The sequence below is a fragment of the Protopterus annectens genome, chromosome 4.part0 (assembly GCF_019279795.1).
Source record: "Protopterus annectens isolate FY-2018-M chromosome 4.part0, PAN1.0, whole genome shotgun sequence".
NCBI lineage: Eukaryota > Metazoa > Chordata > Ceratodontiformes > Protopteridae > Protopterus > Protopterus annectens.
Genome location: NC_056733.1, coordinates 1,081,201,603 through 1,081,220,989, shown reverse-complemented (window position 1 = coordinate 1,081,220,989; position 19,387 = coordinate 1,081,201,603). Strand labels below are relative to the sequence as shown.

At 35.6% G+C, this 19,387-nt stretch overlaps 2 protein-coding genes across 3 annotated transcripts in view; one reads left to right on the top strand and one right to left on the bottom strand.

Annotated features, from left to right (window-relative positions):
* Positions 1–16,003, bottom strand: part of IK (IK cytokine) — a 776,265-nt gene extending 760,262 nt beyond the window's left edge. Inside the window, exon 1 of the mRNA XM_044069023.1 lies at positions 15,871–16,003. Coding sequence (XP_043924958.1) covers positions 15,871–15,886 — 16 coding nt within the window. The 5' untranslated portion in view covers positions 15,887–16,003. The remainder of the gene's footprint in view (positions 1–15,870) is intronic.
* Positions 16,004–16,098: 95 nt separating this feature from the next.
* NDUFA2 (NADH:ubiquinone oxidoreductase subunit A2) overlaps positions 16,099–19,387 on the top strand; it is a 112,091-nt gene continuing 108,802 nt past the window's right edge. For both annotated transcript variants that reach the window (XM_044069025.1, XM_044069024.1), the window contains exon 1: positions 16,099–16,477. In XM_044069025.1, the coding sequence (XP_043924960.1) occupies positions 16,374–16,477 (104 nt within the window). In that variant the 5' untranslated portion in view covers positions 16,099–16,373. The remainder of the gene's footprint in view (positions 16,478–19,387) is intronic.

Below are 19,387 nucleotides of genomic sequence, written 5' to 3'. Positions count from 1 at the left end.
ATGTATGATTGCCTGTCATAAATGATCATTCAAAAAAGATGTTTCTTGTTTAGAAAAAAAAAAAAAAAAAAACAAGCAACTTAAGGGGATAATTAAGACCACCACAGCCAACTTCGAGGTACAAACTCCCTCCCAGGCTAAGAATAAGCCATTTTTCAGTTATGTATTCAACCTTAAAAGGGCACCCAACAGTGTGCTGAACTAAAAGTAAATAGAATGTCCTGTACCGAACTGTGGATTATAGCAAATTTGCTGGACAATAAATTTAGCTCCAATTTCACCCACAGACCCCCCCCCCCACACACACACACGGATATACACACTACCATTTCTCCCTCAACTAACACTAAAGAACAAGTCCTCACTATACTCTGTAAAGCTGTAAACACTGCATCAGTGGGTCATAACATCTCAGGATGATGCCTAAAGAGCTTTAACCATGACCTGTAAGGCCCACAAGAACCTCCACTCAACCACACACTCCAACAGGCTTCACTCCTAGGGAATGGAATACCTTATTAGTCATTCCTCTACACAAAAGTGGACCATCAACAGACACAGGGAAATACAAATCCATAAGTTTGACTAGTCATATGTGCAAGGCCAAGAATCACTGTGGAACAGATACCCATCCCAGAGCAGTTTTGTCAAGAAAAAGTTATGCTGACTAAACTTGGTGGACTTCTTCAAGAAGATCACTAGAGCCCTGAACAAGGACAAAAAAGGGTATATATTGCCCACCTTGACCTGGCAAAGGCATATGACACAATATGTCCCTTGAGTACTGTATACAAACACAAATTTAGGCATAAATCCTTATGTCACTCGATTGACAGCCAAATGGCTCACAGATAGGGCACATGAAGTTAGGATGGGGGAAATCCACTTCCACCAAGAGGCCTATTACTAGTGGCGTCCCACAGTGCTCAGTACTGTGACCTCTCCTGTTTGGAATATACTTCTCTGAAGTCAAGGCAAATGTATATGGCCTTTGGCCTACAAAATTTGCTGACGACTGCGAAATGGATGCAGACAGCCTCCAGGAGGGTCTGACACAAGCAAATACTGGTGCCAGAATCAGGTCCTAAAACTTGATCCACAAAAGCAAAAAAAATTGCATTGCGTAATTACACCTTTTGGAAAGACTATTACCCCTGTAAATTACAACATTGACAAATGCTCCCCTAAGAGTAGGCCCAGTAGTAACCTGAACTTTGATCACCATGTATCCATGGTAGTGAGAAAATCCTTCAATGCAGCACAACTGCATCTAGATCCAAGGAGATCAAAGTCCCACTGCACTCAGCCCTCATTAGACCAATAACTGAGTACAATGAACCCTTCAGAATGTACCTGACCAGGGGGCGTGGCCAAGGATGAACACAAGATAGCAGCAGATTTCTTCAGCTCCACCAACATAACTACACTGACAGGAAATAACAAGGAAAAACAAGGAAATATCCTCTAAACCACCCATGTATAGATTGGTTAGAAATAGGAAACACTTTGACCATACAAAGTTTCTGATAGAACTCAAAGCCTACAAATGGGCATCCCTTAAGTATCTCCCCTTAGAGGAGGCAGTTTCAGAATTTAATAGTACATTTCTAGCCATACTAGAGTCTCATGCCCCAAAAAGATTAATCAGAACCAAAACACAAATAGCACCCTGGCTGACAAAAGACACAAAATGCCTAATCAAAGTTAGAGACAAAACCTGGGATAAATGGCGAGCAACCAAGTCACCCCTTGACCGCATTAAATTCCAACAGCAACGCAATGAGACCAAAAAGGCCATAACACTTGACAAAAAAAGTTATTATTGCCAACTACAAAAAAAACACCAAAATAACCCTCAAAAATTCTGGGCCGGTTTAAATAATCTACTCCGTCCAGGCAAATCATCAACTCCCACTCCAGAAACGCTATGTGATAAAATACCAGAAGAAGTAGCCAATTCCTTTAACACCTTTTTTACTAACACTATACAATCCCTAGCTAACCAGTTACCAGCTGCCAACATCCCTAATATAGATAACATCCTAATGTCCAAACCCACCTTTAAAATTTCAAACTGTCTCAACTGACTACATTCGATCCTTACTGAAGAAACTAAAACCAACTACTCTCTCTGCTGACCTTCTCCCAGCAGAATACTTACAAAAGGCTGCTGACGTCATAGCCTACCCCATCTCGATACTCATCAATCGCACCATAGCTGAATCTACAATCCCCTCAATCTGGAAAATATCCCATGTGATACCACTCCATAAAGGTAGCTCATCTACGGAACTATCAAATTATAGGCCCATAGCTATACTGTCTCCAATAGCCAAAATTATGGAAAAGTGCATACACAAACAACTAATCTACTATCTTACCCAGAACAACCTGCTAACCAGTTCACAACATGGCTTCAGACCCCATCATAGTACTACCACTGCCCTTCTCTCTTTTACTGACTCTATTAACCATAACAGGAATGAGAAAAGAATATCATCAGCTCTCTTTCTGGACCTATCAAAGGCCTTTGATATGGTGAACCACCAACTACTTCATAACACCCTAAAAAATCTCTACTTAGATAACCAATCTCTGGCCTGGTTTCATGCCTATCTCTCGGATAGGCAACAAGCGGTACTCTGGCAGCATAAGCTTTCTAGCCTCCTACCCAACACCATAGGAGTTCCCCAAGGTTCCATACTGGGACCTCTTCTCTTTTCAATCTTTATAAATGACCTCTACAAAGCCATCCCAGACGCCATCTGTATTCAATATGCAGACGACTCGACATTAGTCTGTTCGGATCCATCTCTTACCAACCTATTAACTAAAACACAATCCTGCAGTTGAGACTTGGCTATTGGGACGGCAACTGATTCTAAATCCAAAGAAAACCAAATTGGTTCTCTTCCACCCTGCACAAAAGTCCATACCCACAACATTTACTATACATTCCAAAAATGGAACTACTATCTCCCCGGATTCCTATACTAAACTATTAGGGGTTTCCATTGATAATAAACGATTTGAAATACATATCAATCAGACTATTAAAACTGTTAAGAAAATCGGGTCACTTTATCGCTTAAAATCCTTCTTGACTCCATGTGCAAAAATGGCCACTGCCAGCTCTCATCTTTCTACCCTCCTATATGCCTCCCCCATTCTTACGAATCTTAATATAACTGACCTTAATAAACTATCATCCTGTTACAATCATATTGCCAGATTTGTAACCGGGATGCCTTATAGAACTCATCACTGTACCAACCTACAAAACTTGGGTTGGATCGAATTCCCTAACCTTCTCCAGCAAAGCCAACTAATTCTGGCTTTTAAAATTCTGAAACAACCTGACAAAACTCCTGCACTGATAAAGTTAATTAAACAGTACAATAATCTCAATAGTTTACGCTCCTCAAATAAGCTACTTGCTCAAACTATCAAGTCCAATAACGCAGGGGGTGATGCACTGTTTGCCAATGCCATTGGAAAAAAATGGAACTCCCTCCCCCCCAGTCTCACCATCATTTCCTCCCTAAACCTATTCAAAAAAAGACTAATTCACCATCTCAAATCACATTGGCTCTGCCAATGTGCAAGTCCAGATTAACTCTCCCTTAATTAGTGAGCTCTTCCTTCTCAAGTCTAACCTTTAAATCCCAGATGACCACTCTCTCTTTCTTCCCCTTCTATCCCCCCCTCCCCTTGAATTCTGGTCATAAGTTTTAAGTTTTTTTTTCCTTCATGGTCAGACTAGAAAGAGAAAAAAGCATGTTGTATCCTGTGTCTGTTCTTTTTTTCTTTTTTCCCTCACTAGGGTAGTCTATTTTTATATACTTTATAGTATTTTTATCTTTTTGTTTAAACTACCAAAGAGAATAAATTGTTTTTCTTTAATATGTATTTTTCCTACTGTTAATGTGGAGCTTTTCTCCCCGGGCCTCCGCTGAAAATGGACATGTATCCAGTCGGACCATCCCGGTCAACAAATGTAAAATAAATAAATAATAATAAAATAAATAATTACTTTAAAATTTTCTTTCTAAAAACATTTGGAATATCAGTATCTTGAATAATATCTAAAAAAGAAAGAAAATGTAAATAATTTTCCTGTCAGAAATCTTCTTGGAAATTTCTCTTTCATCACCTCTGTTCAGAATGAGTTCCAGTAAGGCTAACAGTCAGGATTCCAGCATCAAGAAAGAGCTTCAGTCTTTACTATCAACTATTCAGCAACTAACAACTAAAATGGACAGACTGGATGTTAAAATTGATAACTTTATAGAAAAAAAAACACAAAACAAATGGATTTGTTACATCAAGACTTACAGCATCAGAAAGCTCAGATTACAGGTATAGAAGAGACTCTTAATGATATGGACAACAGAATTCAGGAAGAAGAAATTAACATTGAATTTTTATTGAAACAGAACACACACCTTCAATCCAAACTAGATGACCTGGAAAACAGATCCAGACGCAATAATATAAGGATTTTTGGACTGCCAGAAAATATAGAAGGTAACAACATTACTTCCTTTTTAAATACTTGGCTTCCCAAAACTTTAGATCTGTCAGAAGCATTTTCTTTTGGTATTGAAAGAGCCCATAGGTCTTTATCTAATTCTAATACAAATAAAAAGTATCCTAGATCAGTTATTGTAAGATTTTTATCATCTTATGACAAGGAGATGGTATTAAAATCTGCATGGGCTAAAGCACCTATAAAAATTAATGAGGCAACTGTGCATTTTGACAATGACTATTCTTCCTTGGTAATAACAAAAAGAAAAGTTTTTTTGCCATTAATAAGAGAGCTTAAGAAAGCACAGTTCAAAACTCATCTTTTATTTCCCTCCAAACTAAAAATCTTTTTACCAGATGGCCCTAGAATTTTTGAAGACTTGGACTCTGCTTTGCTGTATATTAAAAAAAATAAAATATTAGATAAAATAGAAGATATGGAATGGGCAAGTCCTTCGCTAAAGAGGATGGCAACAGGAACTTCTTGGAAGACTTCAGAGAAGCAAAAAAGACTAAAAAACAAATGACATGTTCTATATTTCTTTGAACTCTTTAATTACAGTTACTACATTTTCAAGAAAGCCACAAATATCTTAAGTATTTATTCAAAGTTACTTTTTTGTGTGCAAAGAATTGATTTTGTTTTATAAATAATCAAACTTTCTGAGGAACAAATAACCTGCTATGAATCAACTTGTTTCTCTTTGTGATAAAGAGACCTAAGGTTAGTAATTTGATACATTTCCTTTCTCTTCTTGTTTTAAATAATGGCATTCTCTTTAAACTATACATTTAGTGAGGGGTGGGGGAGGGCAGGGAGAGAGGTTTGATGAAAAATATGAAATAAGGGGAAAAATAATTTATTAGTTCTTTAAAATGATTTATGCTGTTTAAATACTGTTGCTAAATATTATACCATGACTTAATTACTTAATACATGATTTCAAATAATATGTCATGATATAATTGCAGTTAACTAGAACTAAAGTAGTTGAAAGTAATACGTCTCATGTTCTACTTTATTAAAACAAACAGCAAGTAATATATATTTGTAGATACTCTTTGTAGGTCCCTTTTTTTTCTCTCTCTCTCTCTTATCTATAAAGTTATATGCTTCTGATAATACTGATATGTGTATGTAATAAGATTTGTATGAGAAAATGAAATGGGGCATATAAAAATAAGTTGTGTTTATGTTAAACAACTGTAGGCTTGGTTTCACTGTCATAGAGACTGTAATGACTTGTAAAATGCTTCGAGAAGGTTTTGCACTGTTTAGATTCATTTGTATTACAAAATGAATGTCAGTCACTTGCTTTTACTAAAATTCCCGCCAGAATGTTATGGGAGACAATCTGGGATGTGGGTTTCCTCGTGAATAGTGTCCTCGAGTCGTTTTAAAAGCTTCAACACTCAGAATACACGCAGAGAAGCTGAAAGCAGCCATTTTGAACTTTGACCCCTGATTTCACACTGACACATCGTAGATTCAAGAAGTAAACTGTTTCAGGAAGTAGAACTGCTGTAAATGTGACTTTATGATGAAAAACGAACTTTATGACACCTAAATGTGAGTTTTTCTTTATAATAACTTACTTATTTAAGATGTAATTTATAAAATATAAAAGTTATAATGATTTTAAATGACTTAATATGCCATAGTAAACAAATGAGATATTTTAGAAGGCATAGAAGGTAAAACACATGTACACTTGTTTTTGAAAGCTTATATGACTGCAGCACTTTAATGTATATAAATGCTTATGATTTAAACATATGTAATGTTATAAATCATTTGCCTTGACTAACAGACAAGTACATGTATCATTATGATTATATTTCAGAAGAAATTGTCATGTGACATATTTTAAAGCTGCAGTTCAGATATATAAAATACAGATGGCTTTCATCACAATGATTTGTGTATAACTAGGAATCAACATTGCTGTGCAGTATGTTCTTTTAACTTATGCATGAGAATAAATATTTCATTTAATTGGCAATAATAAATATGAGAAGGAAGCTTTTGGTGCAAGTAATTTAAAGTTTTAAAAGCTTTTAACTGTATTACTATGGCAGAAAGTGGGAATACCCTAATATAAGTAATGTCTGAACCATAATAGCCTAAGATAATATAGGTTATTGAATTCAAATGAACATAAACATATAATAAGAACTTATTCTTACAAACTTTTATTAAACTACCATATGGATATTCCTTTTTTTTTTCTCTCTCTCTTCTTTGCTCTCATTATCAAGATTGTTAGAATGCTATTTTGATTATGAGTGTATTATACAGAATAGATGTACATAGCAATATTAGTTGTTTCTAAATGTTTTTATATGTTTATATGAAGCTGTTATATAAATTGTTTAGCTTTGTTATAATAGATAATCAAGTTAAATGAGGTTAACTTTAGTTAATAATAGTATCGAATTAATTTGGTGGCAGCTGAAGTACTGCTGCTTAGGATAGGGGGATAACTTGAGTGGTATTTGCTACTCGAAGTTGGAGTTTTCAACTCCAGGCTGGGTGCAATGTTTAATCCAAACATTATTTTCACCTGATTATTGTTGTATGTATATAGTTTTGACATCCACATCACATTTTATAAACTCATTGTCACTACAAATAAAAGTGAAACTTACACAAAATTCCATAAGATTTTCATTAAATACAGCTATAATTAATGGAACACCTAAAGGAGGAGACATAATAATACTTATTTTGCTAATTGTTATTCTGATTATATGTTTTATATGTTTATAAAAGTTAAATGGTATCTCTAAAAGGAATTTCTTTAAACATTAATGGATTGAATAACCCATGTAAAAGGGCAAGTTTAATGAGATATATTAATTTGCATAGAGCCAACTTAATATTCCTTCAAGAAACACATCTCCTGAAAAAGGATATAGACAAATTAGCCACTAATAAATATACAGTCTTGGTTAGCTCAGAACACACACAGAAAAAAAGAGGAGTGGCTATCTTATGGAACAAAAATATGCCCACACCTAAAACTATTAAGTCTTATAAAGATGATAAAGGAATGTTTTGTATGGTTACAATACAGATTAATGGGAAAGTATATACATTAATCAATGTATATTGGATACCAGGAATTGGCATTAATACAGTGAAACACCATCTCAATAAGATTATATCATTTTCTATAGGAGATATTATTTTAGCAGGTGACTTTAATTGTATCCTACATGAAAAAGATACTACTACTATAGGAAAAAGGAAAATTACATCTAATGCAAAACATTTAAAGGATTTTATTAATTTATATCATTTGAATGATATTAATAATCAGATAGATTCTAAATCATTACCATACACTTTTTTTTCTAACAGATATAAAACTTATTCAAGAATAGATAGAGTCTTTATTTCTAACCAAACGGTAACAGACGAAATCATTTCATGTCATATATCAGATCATAATTCACTAGATATTCAAAGCAAATTAGACTCATATAAACATAATAATAAAGAAAATATTATGGACAAAAAAAGTCATTGAGGAAATAAATAAATTAAATGAGAAATACAAAGAAATTTTAACCCATAAAGTCAAAATAACAGAGAAATATAAGTTTTTGTCTTACTCAATAAGTCCCAAATACTTACATAGACTTAAAAATAAAACAAAAAGGCTGAATAAACAAAATCATATCAAAGAAATTTTCTCTCCAGGGAAAAAGAAGAATGTTTCTAGTTTACCAGAAATATTAGATGAATTTAGAAATCACTTTCATAAAATTAATCACAATAACATTAACATGGATTCTAAAGATAAAATAAAGAAATTTATAACTACAAACATTAACAAAAAAATTAATAAACAACAGACTAAACTAATAGATAAAAATATTTCATATACAGAGGTTATTACACAAATAAACAAACTTAAATCAAAAAAAGCACCAGGTAATGATGGTATTATACCAGAGATTTATAAAATTCTTCCTAAAAGTACTTACTCATTAATACATAGGGTTTTCATTTTAGCTCAAAATGAGTTAACAACTCCCCCATCCTGGCAATACACATTTATTTCACCAATTTTAAAACCCAATAAAGACCCAACCAGATGCACTTCATATAGACATATTTCATTACTTAATGTTGACTATAAAATGTTTATGAGTATTCATTCCAGGTATAATAGATATAGATCAGACAGGCTTGATTATAAATAGAAATACTTTTGATAATATAAGGAGAACTTTAACATTAATTGATTATGCAAACAGGAAAAAGAAAGACTTAACACTTATTAGTCTTGATATAAGTTCAGCATTTGACTCAGTAAGTTGGGACTACTTGTTTATCTTATTGAAGTGTACAAATTTCTCTGATGCATTTGTGAATCTAATTGAACATCTATATAAAGGAGCATTGGCTTACATTAAGATAGGAACATATGTCTCACAAAAAATACCCATATTAAAAGGTACAAAACAAGGGTGTCCACTCTCTCCACTATTATTTACTTTAATAATGGAGCCTTGGGCTAATTTGATTAGAAACAGCACTGATATAGAAGGATTTGATATAGATGAAAATACAATATCTAAAATTCAACTTTTTGCAGATGTTACGTCAGCAGGAACTAACTCTTCTATGCAGTCATTATTTGATAAAATGACAGATTTTAAAAATATCTCTGGTTTGATATTTAATGAAGAAAAAACTAAAATATTACCAATATACACACGAAAAAATGTCCTCACTAATGATTTTCACAAATATATACCCAACTCAGGTCAGATAACTTACTTAGGTATAATATTAACTAAAGATATTAAATCTATTATACATAATAATTATAGTAACTGTCTTCATAATATACAAAATCTTTTCAATAGCTGGAACAATATGTTTTTTACCATGGAAGAGAGACTCACAATTATTAAAATGATATTATACTTAATACAATCAATAATACTCCCACCTACAAAAATAATTATTAAGAAATTGAATTCACTAATGTTAAATTTATTATGGGCATCTAATAGACCTAGGATTGCATTAAAGAAACATACTAATAGCTGGTCTCAAGGGGGCATTTCATTTCCAAAAGTTATTACTTTTTTAATAGGTCAGTCATATGTTGCAAAATGGAAAGATTATTGGGAACTAATTAGCATTCACTTCATGAAAATCTCTTTAATACATAAAAATACTATTGTAAATAACCCCATGTTATGGTTACTAAAAGAATTTTGTACTTCATCTATTACACCAAAATATATAGCTAGTTACCCATTAAATATTATTATTATTAGATATCGTAATTTTATATTTATGCATCCTAAGTATAAGGAATGGAATTTTATCCTATTCCCTATAATGTATACACAAGGTATTCTTTTATCAACCACCTCTGAAAGAATTCTTTTAGTCACAGAGAATGATTTAAAGTATTGGTATCAGTTGCTGTCTGACAATAAAGTAAAAAATTTAGACTTCTTAAATTAAGAATTTGATTTTTGAGAGAAACATGTTGGTTAGAAATTCAGACTTTTAGACAACATCTTATTAATACACTTGATTTAATGTCTTTAACAGTTAAAGAATCTGTCCCAATTCTGATTGATTACTTGATATTAAATTTACAACATAGGGTTTCTGATAAAGGTAAGCTCTCACACATACATAAAATTATTAGAGAAGAAACTCATTACAGTTCAGATACTTAATGGAATTATTTCATTTCCATTAATGGTGAATCACCAAAACAACAAGATAAACAATATATATTGGAATCTGCTTATAAAACTACTTCTTCCATTAATTGGAGACTTTTTAATTGGAAATTTTTACATAGCTCTTTCTATACACCTTTAATGATGAATAAAATAAATAATAAAGACAACTTATGTAAGAGATGCAATGTAGAAATAAATGCTGATTGGGCACATATGTTTTATGACTGTATAAAATTGAAGGAATATTGGATGTTAATCAATGATTTTTTGCAGGCTCTTTTCACAGATAATTTCATTGTCTCTAAATCACTTATATTATTTAACACTCCTGTTCCTAAAAGTGTTAAAAAAGTTAAACTTCCCTTATTATGCTCTATTCTAGCAGTGGCTAGAAAAATAATTACCAGAAATTGGATTTCAGGTACTCCTCCTTCATTTAATGAATTTAAAAATGTTATGACTGAAGTGTGTCATATGGAATTAATGACAATAAAGTCAAGAACTACTAGAAAAACGTCTTACTATATTATATGGGATACTTTACAAAACCTGTTAAAAAAAATCTTAGTTTCATTAGTAAGACATTACAGTTTAATCAATTGATTTGATTTGTAGTGGATGTCTCTGTAAATATTTTGATGGTTTTATTAAATGTTATAACTATTTACATTTTAATTGCTTGTATAAGATTGTTATGATATTTATTTTGTATGTTAAAAACAACAAACTTGTTTTAAAAAAAAAGAATGTACCTGACCAGGCATCTGCAATAGCTGGAGTGGCCAAAAAAAGTTCCTCACTATTAGAATACAGTGTGTAAATAATATGCCCTCTGCAAACTGCCTTAAAGCCTTGCCCCTGTAATCGGTTTATGCCTACAAGGCATTCTTTGATCCAGTCCTGATGGATCTACTACAGATTTGCAAAATAAACAGCACTTAGGGTTACCCAGTCTAAGGATCTAAACCTCATCTGCAGCATAAATAAAACAAGCTGAAGGGACAGGTATGTGTCAAACAGATTACCCCTTCTCTGGGACAGACTCTCCATTCAAGTGAAACAGAGTTCTTCCCTAAGCCTATTCAAACAATTTGGACCAATGGATGGGAAATTGCAAATTCATCCTTGGTTTGTCTCCTGTGGTCCTTATGGACAGGGGCAGGTTATAGATGCCCTAAGGCACAGGCATATACCAAAGCCATTCTAGCCAGTGAGCACTGATAATTGGGAAAATTGGGCCATGAATAACTAGACTTAAAAAGGCTCTATGGCCATTAGCCTGGTAACCTCCTATAACTGAATGAAGGGATGTCTCACCTATCTGGGATGATATGAAAATGCTGAGTTTACCAAAATGCTACACTACATTTTTTCATGTTTAGCATGAGCCCACTTCCTTTGCACCAGCTGTTAATCTCTGTCAAGGATAACCATATCACTTTTTTCAACTATGTAAGAAACATCAGGAAGAATACCCAGCACTTCACTGAACTTAGGGTCTATATCATTTTGTTGAATGGCTATTCAGCAAATAACCATTCATTGAACACCTATTTAGCGAAGCTGCTCTTCATCGAATGGCGAATTTTAACTAGGGTAAACCAGCGGTTGGCCACTGTATAGAATTAGTCCTCTTCCCCACTGTAGTCTGATCTCAGAGTTGGTATACTTAGTTAGGGGATGTGAGGGGCACAACCCCCAACACTGGGGGCCTGTAGCCTCCACATTGGCAGGTTTTAAATTTATTTATTTTTTTTGCAGTCACTCGGTTGGCTAACTGCTTGTTCGCCCTGCTTAAAATTTGCTGTTCAATGAAGAGCGGCTATATATAGGTGTTCGAACGATTATTTGATGAATAACCATTCGACAAAATGTCATAGATCCCAGAACTTATACCTAACAATAACATGTACCAAGCCCCTGAGGACAGAGCAAAGTTGATAATGCTACCTATTAATTTATAGGTTTAGCTGAAACTTCTCATTTGTCCCAACCCAGCCACCCCCAGCCCCCCACATCACCACCATGTCTGCACCCATCCACCCCAAGGATCACCACAGCCTAAGTCCAAACTTTTCACTTGTCTCAACCCTGCCACCGCCCCCTAACATACACACACAAACAAAGGATCACCATAGACCAAGGCCAAAAACCACTCAAAAAGATAAAACACTACCTCTAAGCATTCTGATAATGTGCCAGCCTGCTTCTTTGTAAGTATGGAGCACTGTCACACTGACTTGCTTTTGAATCTGTTCAACCTGAGCCTCTCAAGTGGTTCTGGAACAGATGCCTGGAGAGCAGCTCTTATCACCCCCATTCACAAGGATGACCTCTCCACTGACCTAGGCAAAGACATACCAATAATCCTCACCAATCTTAACTGTAATGTAAAGGAAAGCATCACTATGGAACTCACAGGGTAGCTTACAATATTTTGGCTTAAACCAATTTGGGTATGTGAAATTAATAACCTGCCTATTTAGCCTAAAAGACTTCTCGGGGGGAGGGTGGACCTGAAGTACAAGAGGAGGGGGAAAATCAGTACAAACAACTTCCCTTGACCTGGCCAAGGCCTTTGTTACATTTACATGCTTGGATATTACAGACTAATTAAGTTACCGTAAACTCTCAGTTAACCGGAACTCATGCAACCGGCAAAAATTATCAAAGAGATACAGTACAATTTTCATGTGTTGCAGTTTCTGTTTTCCCCTCGCAGAAACATACTTTACATTTTTAGAGTTTTAAAAAGGAAAACAGGAATAAATTCCCTCTCCCCACAACCCGAGAACAAGTGAAACCAAACAAATAGTATAGGGTACAGTATTAGTCAGGCCTGTTTTTAATAGTAACTCTCAAGCAACCAGAAACTACAGTTATCTGGCATCTACCTATCCCCAAGGGTGCCAGTTAACTGAGAGTTTACTATAAATATAAACCATTAATTAACCCAATGGACAGCAAACTGGCTCAAATACAGAACAAAATCAATTATGACTGGGGACACACTCTCCTATAAAAGGCTGCTCCTATTTGGTATTTAATTCTCTGATGTTAATTGCTCATGCCAAAGGTAGTTGGTTGACAACTTCTACAGATGGCTGCAAACTTGGCGCTATCATCAACTTTCTGGTGTACTCACATATCCTTCAAGAAGGCTTAACACATACGAATCAATGTGTCAAAACAGTGTTGTAAAGCAAAACGCTAAAAAGTATAGTGCCTTATGCAATGGAAAACATGTGCACCCATGCACCTGCAATAACAGCCCTCCTTCAAACTGACAGGGCTGTTAGGGGCCTAGGCACTTTCATAGACAATGACTGCTACTCAGGCAATGATATATCTACTTTTCTTCTTTCAGCTTTATATCTACTGCTGTTACAAAAGCCTTTTACCTAGGCCAGCTGATTATCAAAAGTATATCTTCTTTATATTTAGTATAATCAATGCTTTAGTTAAGGTGAAGGATTCATTAAATAAAGCTTGTAAAAAATGATTGATTCCATTCAAATATGATTTAACTTTATTACACTCGTAAAAAATATGAATCCAGTCTGCTTTATTTGACTTTTCACACCTCCAGCAAAAAACATTTGTAGTAGAACTGATCTTTTTAATTCTATCTGGTGTTAAAAATGCTCTATGTAAGTATTTCCAGTTAAATATTTTCCAGTAGTGTGTGTTAGAGGTGTAATTAATGGATAGTAAGATGTTAGTTTTAATTTCTTCTGCTAACTGCAATGACTGACCTTTTGTGAAAAACTGCCAGTATGATGGTTTGGGAATTGTTTTATATGTTATTACCTCTTTATATAGATTTGAAATGGAATTTTTCTTTTCGCAACTATTATATATAAATTCATACAGAAAACTTATTAGATTTGGAATATCTTTAAATGAGGAATTATTAATTAATCCGCATAAATCTTGTGTGTACATTAGAATGCTTTGTAAAGGTTAACCAGTCCTGTGTTGGAATATTGTAAGCAGTTTTTATCATATGTATATCTAAAACATTTAATTTACACATTGAAACCAGCATAAGAATCCATTTTGTTCCCAGGAGGTTATTGTTTCCCTATATATTTTGTGAGCTATATATTTTGTGAGGAAAGTTCTTAGTGATGGTAAATGGGGTTAAAAGGTCAAACCAAAGTTTTAGATCTATGTGCCTACAAATATGTATTTGTTATGGACAATACTTGCTATATCTAGGAAATGCATAACCAGAAGGTGGAACTCAAATACACCACTGACCTTGGAAGAATTCTACACTTTATTAAAGACAACTGCATCAATGGAAATAAAAACAAAGAACTATGAATCCATCCCAGGCCATTGGAAAATAATCCTTGGAAGAAAGTTATATCTTTGTTGGACACACTGCAATAATCAATATTGTATCTCTGAAAACTGATCTGTTAATTGCATACTTAATAACATACAATGTACATAATTGAAAGTCAGGCTACTGTAAATATTGTATATAATTTAAAAATATTATGTAAATGTTATTTTAATTGCAAATACATTTTTTGAGGAAAAAAGAATATTGCCTAGATATAAGGAAGTTCTCACCACTCCTCTCCAATTATGCCTACAATAAAATATTATGCTCTCTTTGGCATACAACTGTTAAATACGTGAATAAACTTGAAAACTCTAATGTTTCCTTACGAAGAAAGTCAACAGCCCCAGGACCATGAACTATGATAAAATCTTAAAGCTAGCACTCTCTCTTTCCCCCTCATATAGACTCCTACAGGGTGAGCTTTAACTAGTCAGCAAGACTTCATGTAAAAAAAAAAGAGTACTTCCTGAACCTGCTATACCTTTGCAAAACCTGTAACATGAACAACCACGCAAGCATAAACCTTCACTAAAACATACATAGAACCTGTTGAAGGGATACGTGTTTTCCTTAAACAATTACGCTCCTTTGTCCCCCTTATGTTCCAACAACTTGTCAGTTTAGTTAAGACGCCCTACTTAAAATAAAGGAAAGTAGCTCCAAAATCCTATTCAAAGCATGTAGACACGTGGAAGGTTAACTGGCTCCAATATCCATTACAAAAATGGATAGAATGTAGTGAGATTTGCAATCGATCAAATTCCTAGTAATAAACTATGAAAAAACCCAGCATATTCTAAACCACGACAGAATATTCGGGGAGTCAGTGAAGGAATGAGTAACGACATTCAGTTTACATATGTAATTATTCAACCTATACATACTACCAATAACTGGTGATCATACTTGCTGTAGCTGCATGACAATGAATCTATTACACCCATGATTAATTTAAACACACTCATACTTATTGTATAAGGAACCTTTCTTCCACATCTTCACTGTAAATATGCGATATACAAATGCCCAACCGCTCATCATAAGCAACACTGAAACCCGGAACACGATGTCTACCAGCCTCTAAAACACAATCTAATGAACTATTATACACAACAAAGAACTTTAAATACATACACACATAAATAAAAAACAGACTGACAACAGACCCTCTACTACGGAGATAAAATTAATGCCGGAGTCTCCAAAAGCAGCAGCTCATCCTAACACAGTGTCACAGTCCAAACACCATTAATACTTACGATCTTTTTCAGGCATAACTCTTCTTTTTGAATTTCAATATTTTTACTGAAAAGTTTGCATAACTTAAACATAACCACTGCCAACACAGGCCAATTGCGTATCCGTTTCCGGTATAGGTATAGTACAGATGAAGCACACGGGAAGTGCTACACGATTGGCTAGAACATAGCAACATTCTGTGTTACATGAGCATAGTAGCTATCACTCAAGTGGAATGTTGTTATTGGATTACAGCTAAAATGGTGTAGCAGAATTTTGTAAACAAATGTGTACGCGTAATGCGCTTTTATCATTAAGTACGTTAAACAGTTACTCTTTGGGAAATTATTTTATTATTAATTTACACTGTTTACAGTTTGCCCTGTTATCTTATTCTTGTACACACACATTACTAGTAAATCTACATTGATGTTAGTTTTACTCTCAGAGTGAGAGCATTTTAGTCTTTAGTGTCATACAGGAGGAGGCGTGGCTTTCTGCAGGTTACGGGGTTGCAGGCAGCATGGCGGCGACCGTGTTGAGGAGTATTGGGTCAAACTTATCAAAGAATCTGCGAGAAATTCGCATTCATCTATGTCAGAAATCTCAGGGTAGTCAAGGTGTGAGGTAAGGAATTTGCATGATTTTTGAAGGTTGGAATTAAAATAATTCAATTTATGAACTGTAAGACGTATTTGTATAACCTTCTGGTCCTTTTTGCAGCTTTGCTTATATGGAAGTGGTCTTAGTAGCTTTTGTGCCATAAATTGCTGTTTAGACATAACTTATTTAACAGATGGATGTTTTTGATCAAAATGCCTTTGAAAAGATTACCTCCGCGAAGTTAGTCTTAGATATCTAACATGCAAGTTTAATTTAGTAAGTACTGCTGAGCTTAGTGAGATATGAAATCATAGTGCCTCACAAAGCGGTGTATGTTCTAGGTTTGATAATTCTGCCTCTTTCTTACTATACAGTAGCTATGCTTTTATCTTACTACATGAGGAATAACTACTAGCCGACCTCATTTCTTGATATACTGCTGAACTCGTTCAGTATTTTGCTTTATTGAAATCCCCCAGAGCCCTATTATCTTACACTACCTTGTACTGGACAAATAGTCAAGAATATTTGCAAGCGAAGGAGAATGGGATTGCCCAAAGTAAATACAATACCTCCTCTTTGTAAGTTTATAGGTTTGAACTAGGCTGTCTGCCTTTGCGGGCCTTTAAACCTAGCCAAATTACTTGCACAAAGGTAAGAATCAAATCCTGTTCTTAGGGTTTGTGAAGTAAACACCTTAACCATAATCCTGACCTTCTCTGAAGTATCACCGCACTTAAGAGAAAAAAAACTTTTGCTGGTTGCAGCAAAAGGCTTTGTATTAGAGCATTACCCCACCATGATTTTCGTGCAGGAATGGGTGTGACCGATGTGATTGACAGGGCAAACCCATGTGACGTTGCATGCAAAATAAGGCTGAGTGACAAGCCATGCAGATTATCCAACGACCCATTGTTCATAGGTTCATACTAGGCTATCTGCCCAAGGGCATTTATAAGCCTAGCCCATAGTTATGTGGCTTTCGCCACCCCTTTAGTTTGAAGAAAACTATGCCTATTATTTTGCTGTGCCTCTGTCAAGCAGTGACACTGAAGTAATCCCTGGGGTATATCTGCGATCTCCCATCCATTGGTCAAGATTCCTCTTGAACAAGGCCAGCGAGGTGCTCTGCCTCACATGAAAGAAAGTTACTGTTTGTCGTTTTTGCATTTAGTTACTTGTATCACATTGCACTCAAGTTACCTGGCACTTGCTCACTAAAGCAATTATATAAGTCAGCACTAAAAATTAAAAGCACTACACCCTCACTCCCCACTGGCCCTTGTTTTCAATTAAGGATTTCCCAATATTATTCTAGCATGTCCAAAGGTCAGTTGTCAATCTCCTCTCCGGTCCAGCTGGTGAATCTGGGAATCTTGAGGCAATGTTATAACTGCCTCATGTACACAGAAAACCCTCTCCTCCTCCCACATAACACAAATACTTGCAGAGATGCAGCTATTTAGCCAAACTGGAGGCTGAGCTCTCTCAACTCAGGACTGGCAAGACCAGACAGGAGGAGAAGGCAACTACACACACCACAAAACCAGCCTCACATAATGCTACCACTCCACTGAATCAAACACATAAACACACAAAGACATACTCGGAGGCTCTGAGTAAAATTTACCTAAACAGCAGAGGCCTCCAAAGCAGACACCCAAACAACTGCTACCTCAAGACACCCCACAAGCAACACATAAACCACAAAAGCAGTGTGCAAAGCAGTCACAGCCCTTAAGGCCAAATACAACACCAAACATACTTGTCATAGGTGACTCCATAGTCAGACACACTGACGTCCCACTCACCAGGCTGAACAAGGAGAGGGTCACAGTAAGCTGCCTATCGGGCTAGAATCCGCCACATAACACAAGCACTCGGGTCACTCCACAGCAAGTACAAATATGACACAGTCATTGTCCATGCTGGTGTGAGCGACCTGAGACGTACCTCCCTGGACTGCATGAAAAGAGACATAGAGGAGCTCTCTGATTATGTAGCCCAGGCAGGTATGACCCTAACCCTGAGCAGTATCCTTCCTTCACCAAGAATGATGCCACAATATAGAGACAAGATGATCAGCTTTAACAATTGGCTTAATGTCTGGTGTCATTCAAAGGGGATCCAGTGTCTGTCTGCCTGGGATGACATGCTTGACAAGCCACGCTGCCATGAGGGACGGCTTGCACCTGTCACCCTGGGATTCCGGATATTGGCTAAGGCTCTTGCCACCCCCATAGTGCCTTTTTAGGCAAGGCTCAAATTCTAAACCTACCACCCTAGAAAACAAAAATGGGAAGAAATTGAGGGTAATGCTGCTCAATGCCAGAAGTCTAAATCTCAAAATGCACGACTCGAGGCCCTTCTCAGTATGGAGAACATCGATGTCTGTGCTGTAACTGAAACCTGGTTCAAGGCTCCTGAGAGCACCCGGCACTATTAGGTTTTACCTCATATCATGCGTTCGGCCCCAAAACCCGGACCACTCCACAAAAGGAGGGGTGTATCCATATTCATAAAGGATACTCACACCTCCAGGTTGGTGGCAACGCATGAAGCCGGAAACCATCCAGGTGCAACTAACAATAGGCAAAACTGCTCTACAAATTGTAGCATGCTACAGGCCACCCTCTCAAACTCAGGAACCCCACACAGCCTTCCTGAAGACACTGGAGGGTATAAATGTATCTCCAAACACCATCATATTGGGTGACTTCAACTACCCGAATATAGACTGGGAACATTACTCAAGCCCTAACTTTCTAGCCCAACGGTTCCTGGAGTTCATAAATTCAAATGCCATGGAACAGCTAGTCACTGTTCCCACGAGAGGAGAAAATATACTAGATCTCATTGTCACAAACATGGGGACAAAATGCTCCACACCGAAGTATATCCCTCATTGGTGAGATCTGATCATAAACTAATCTC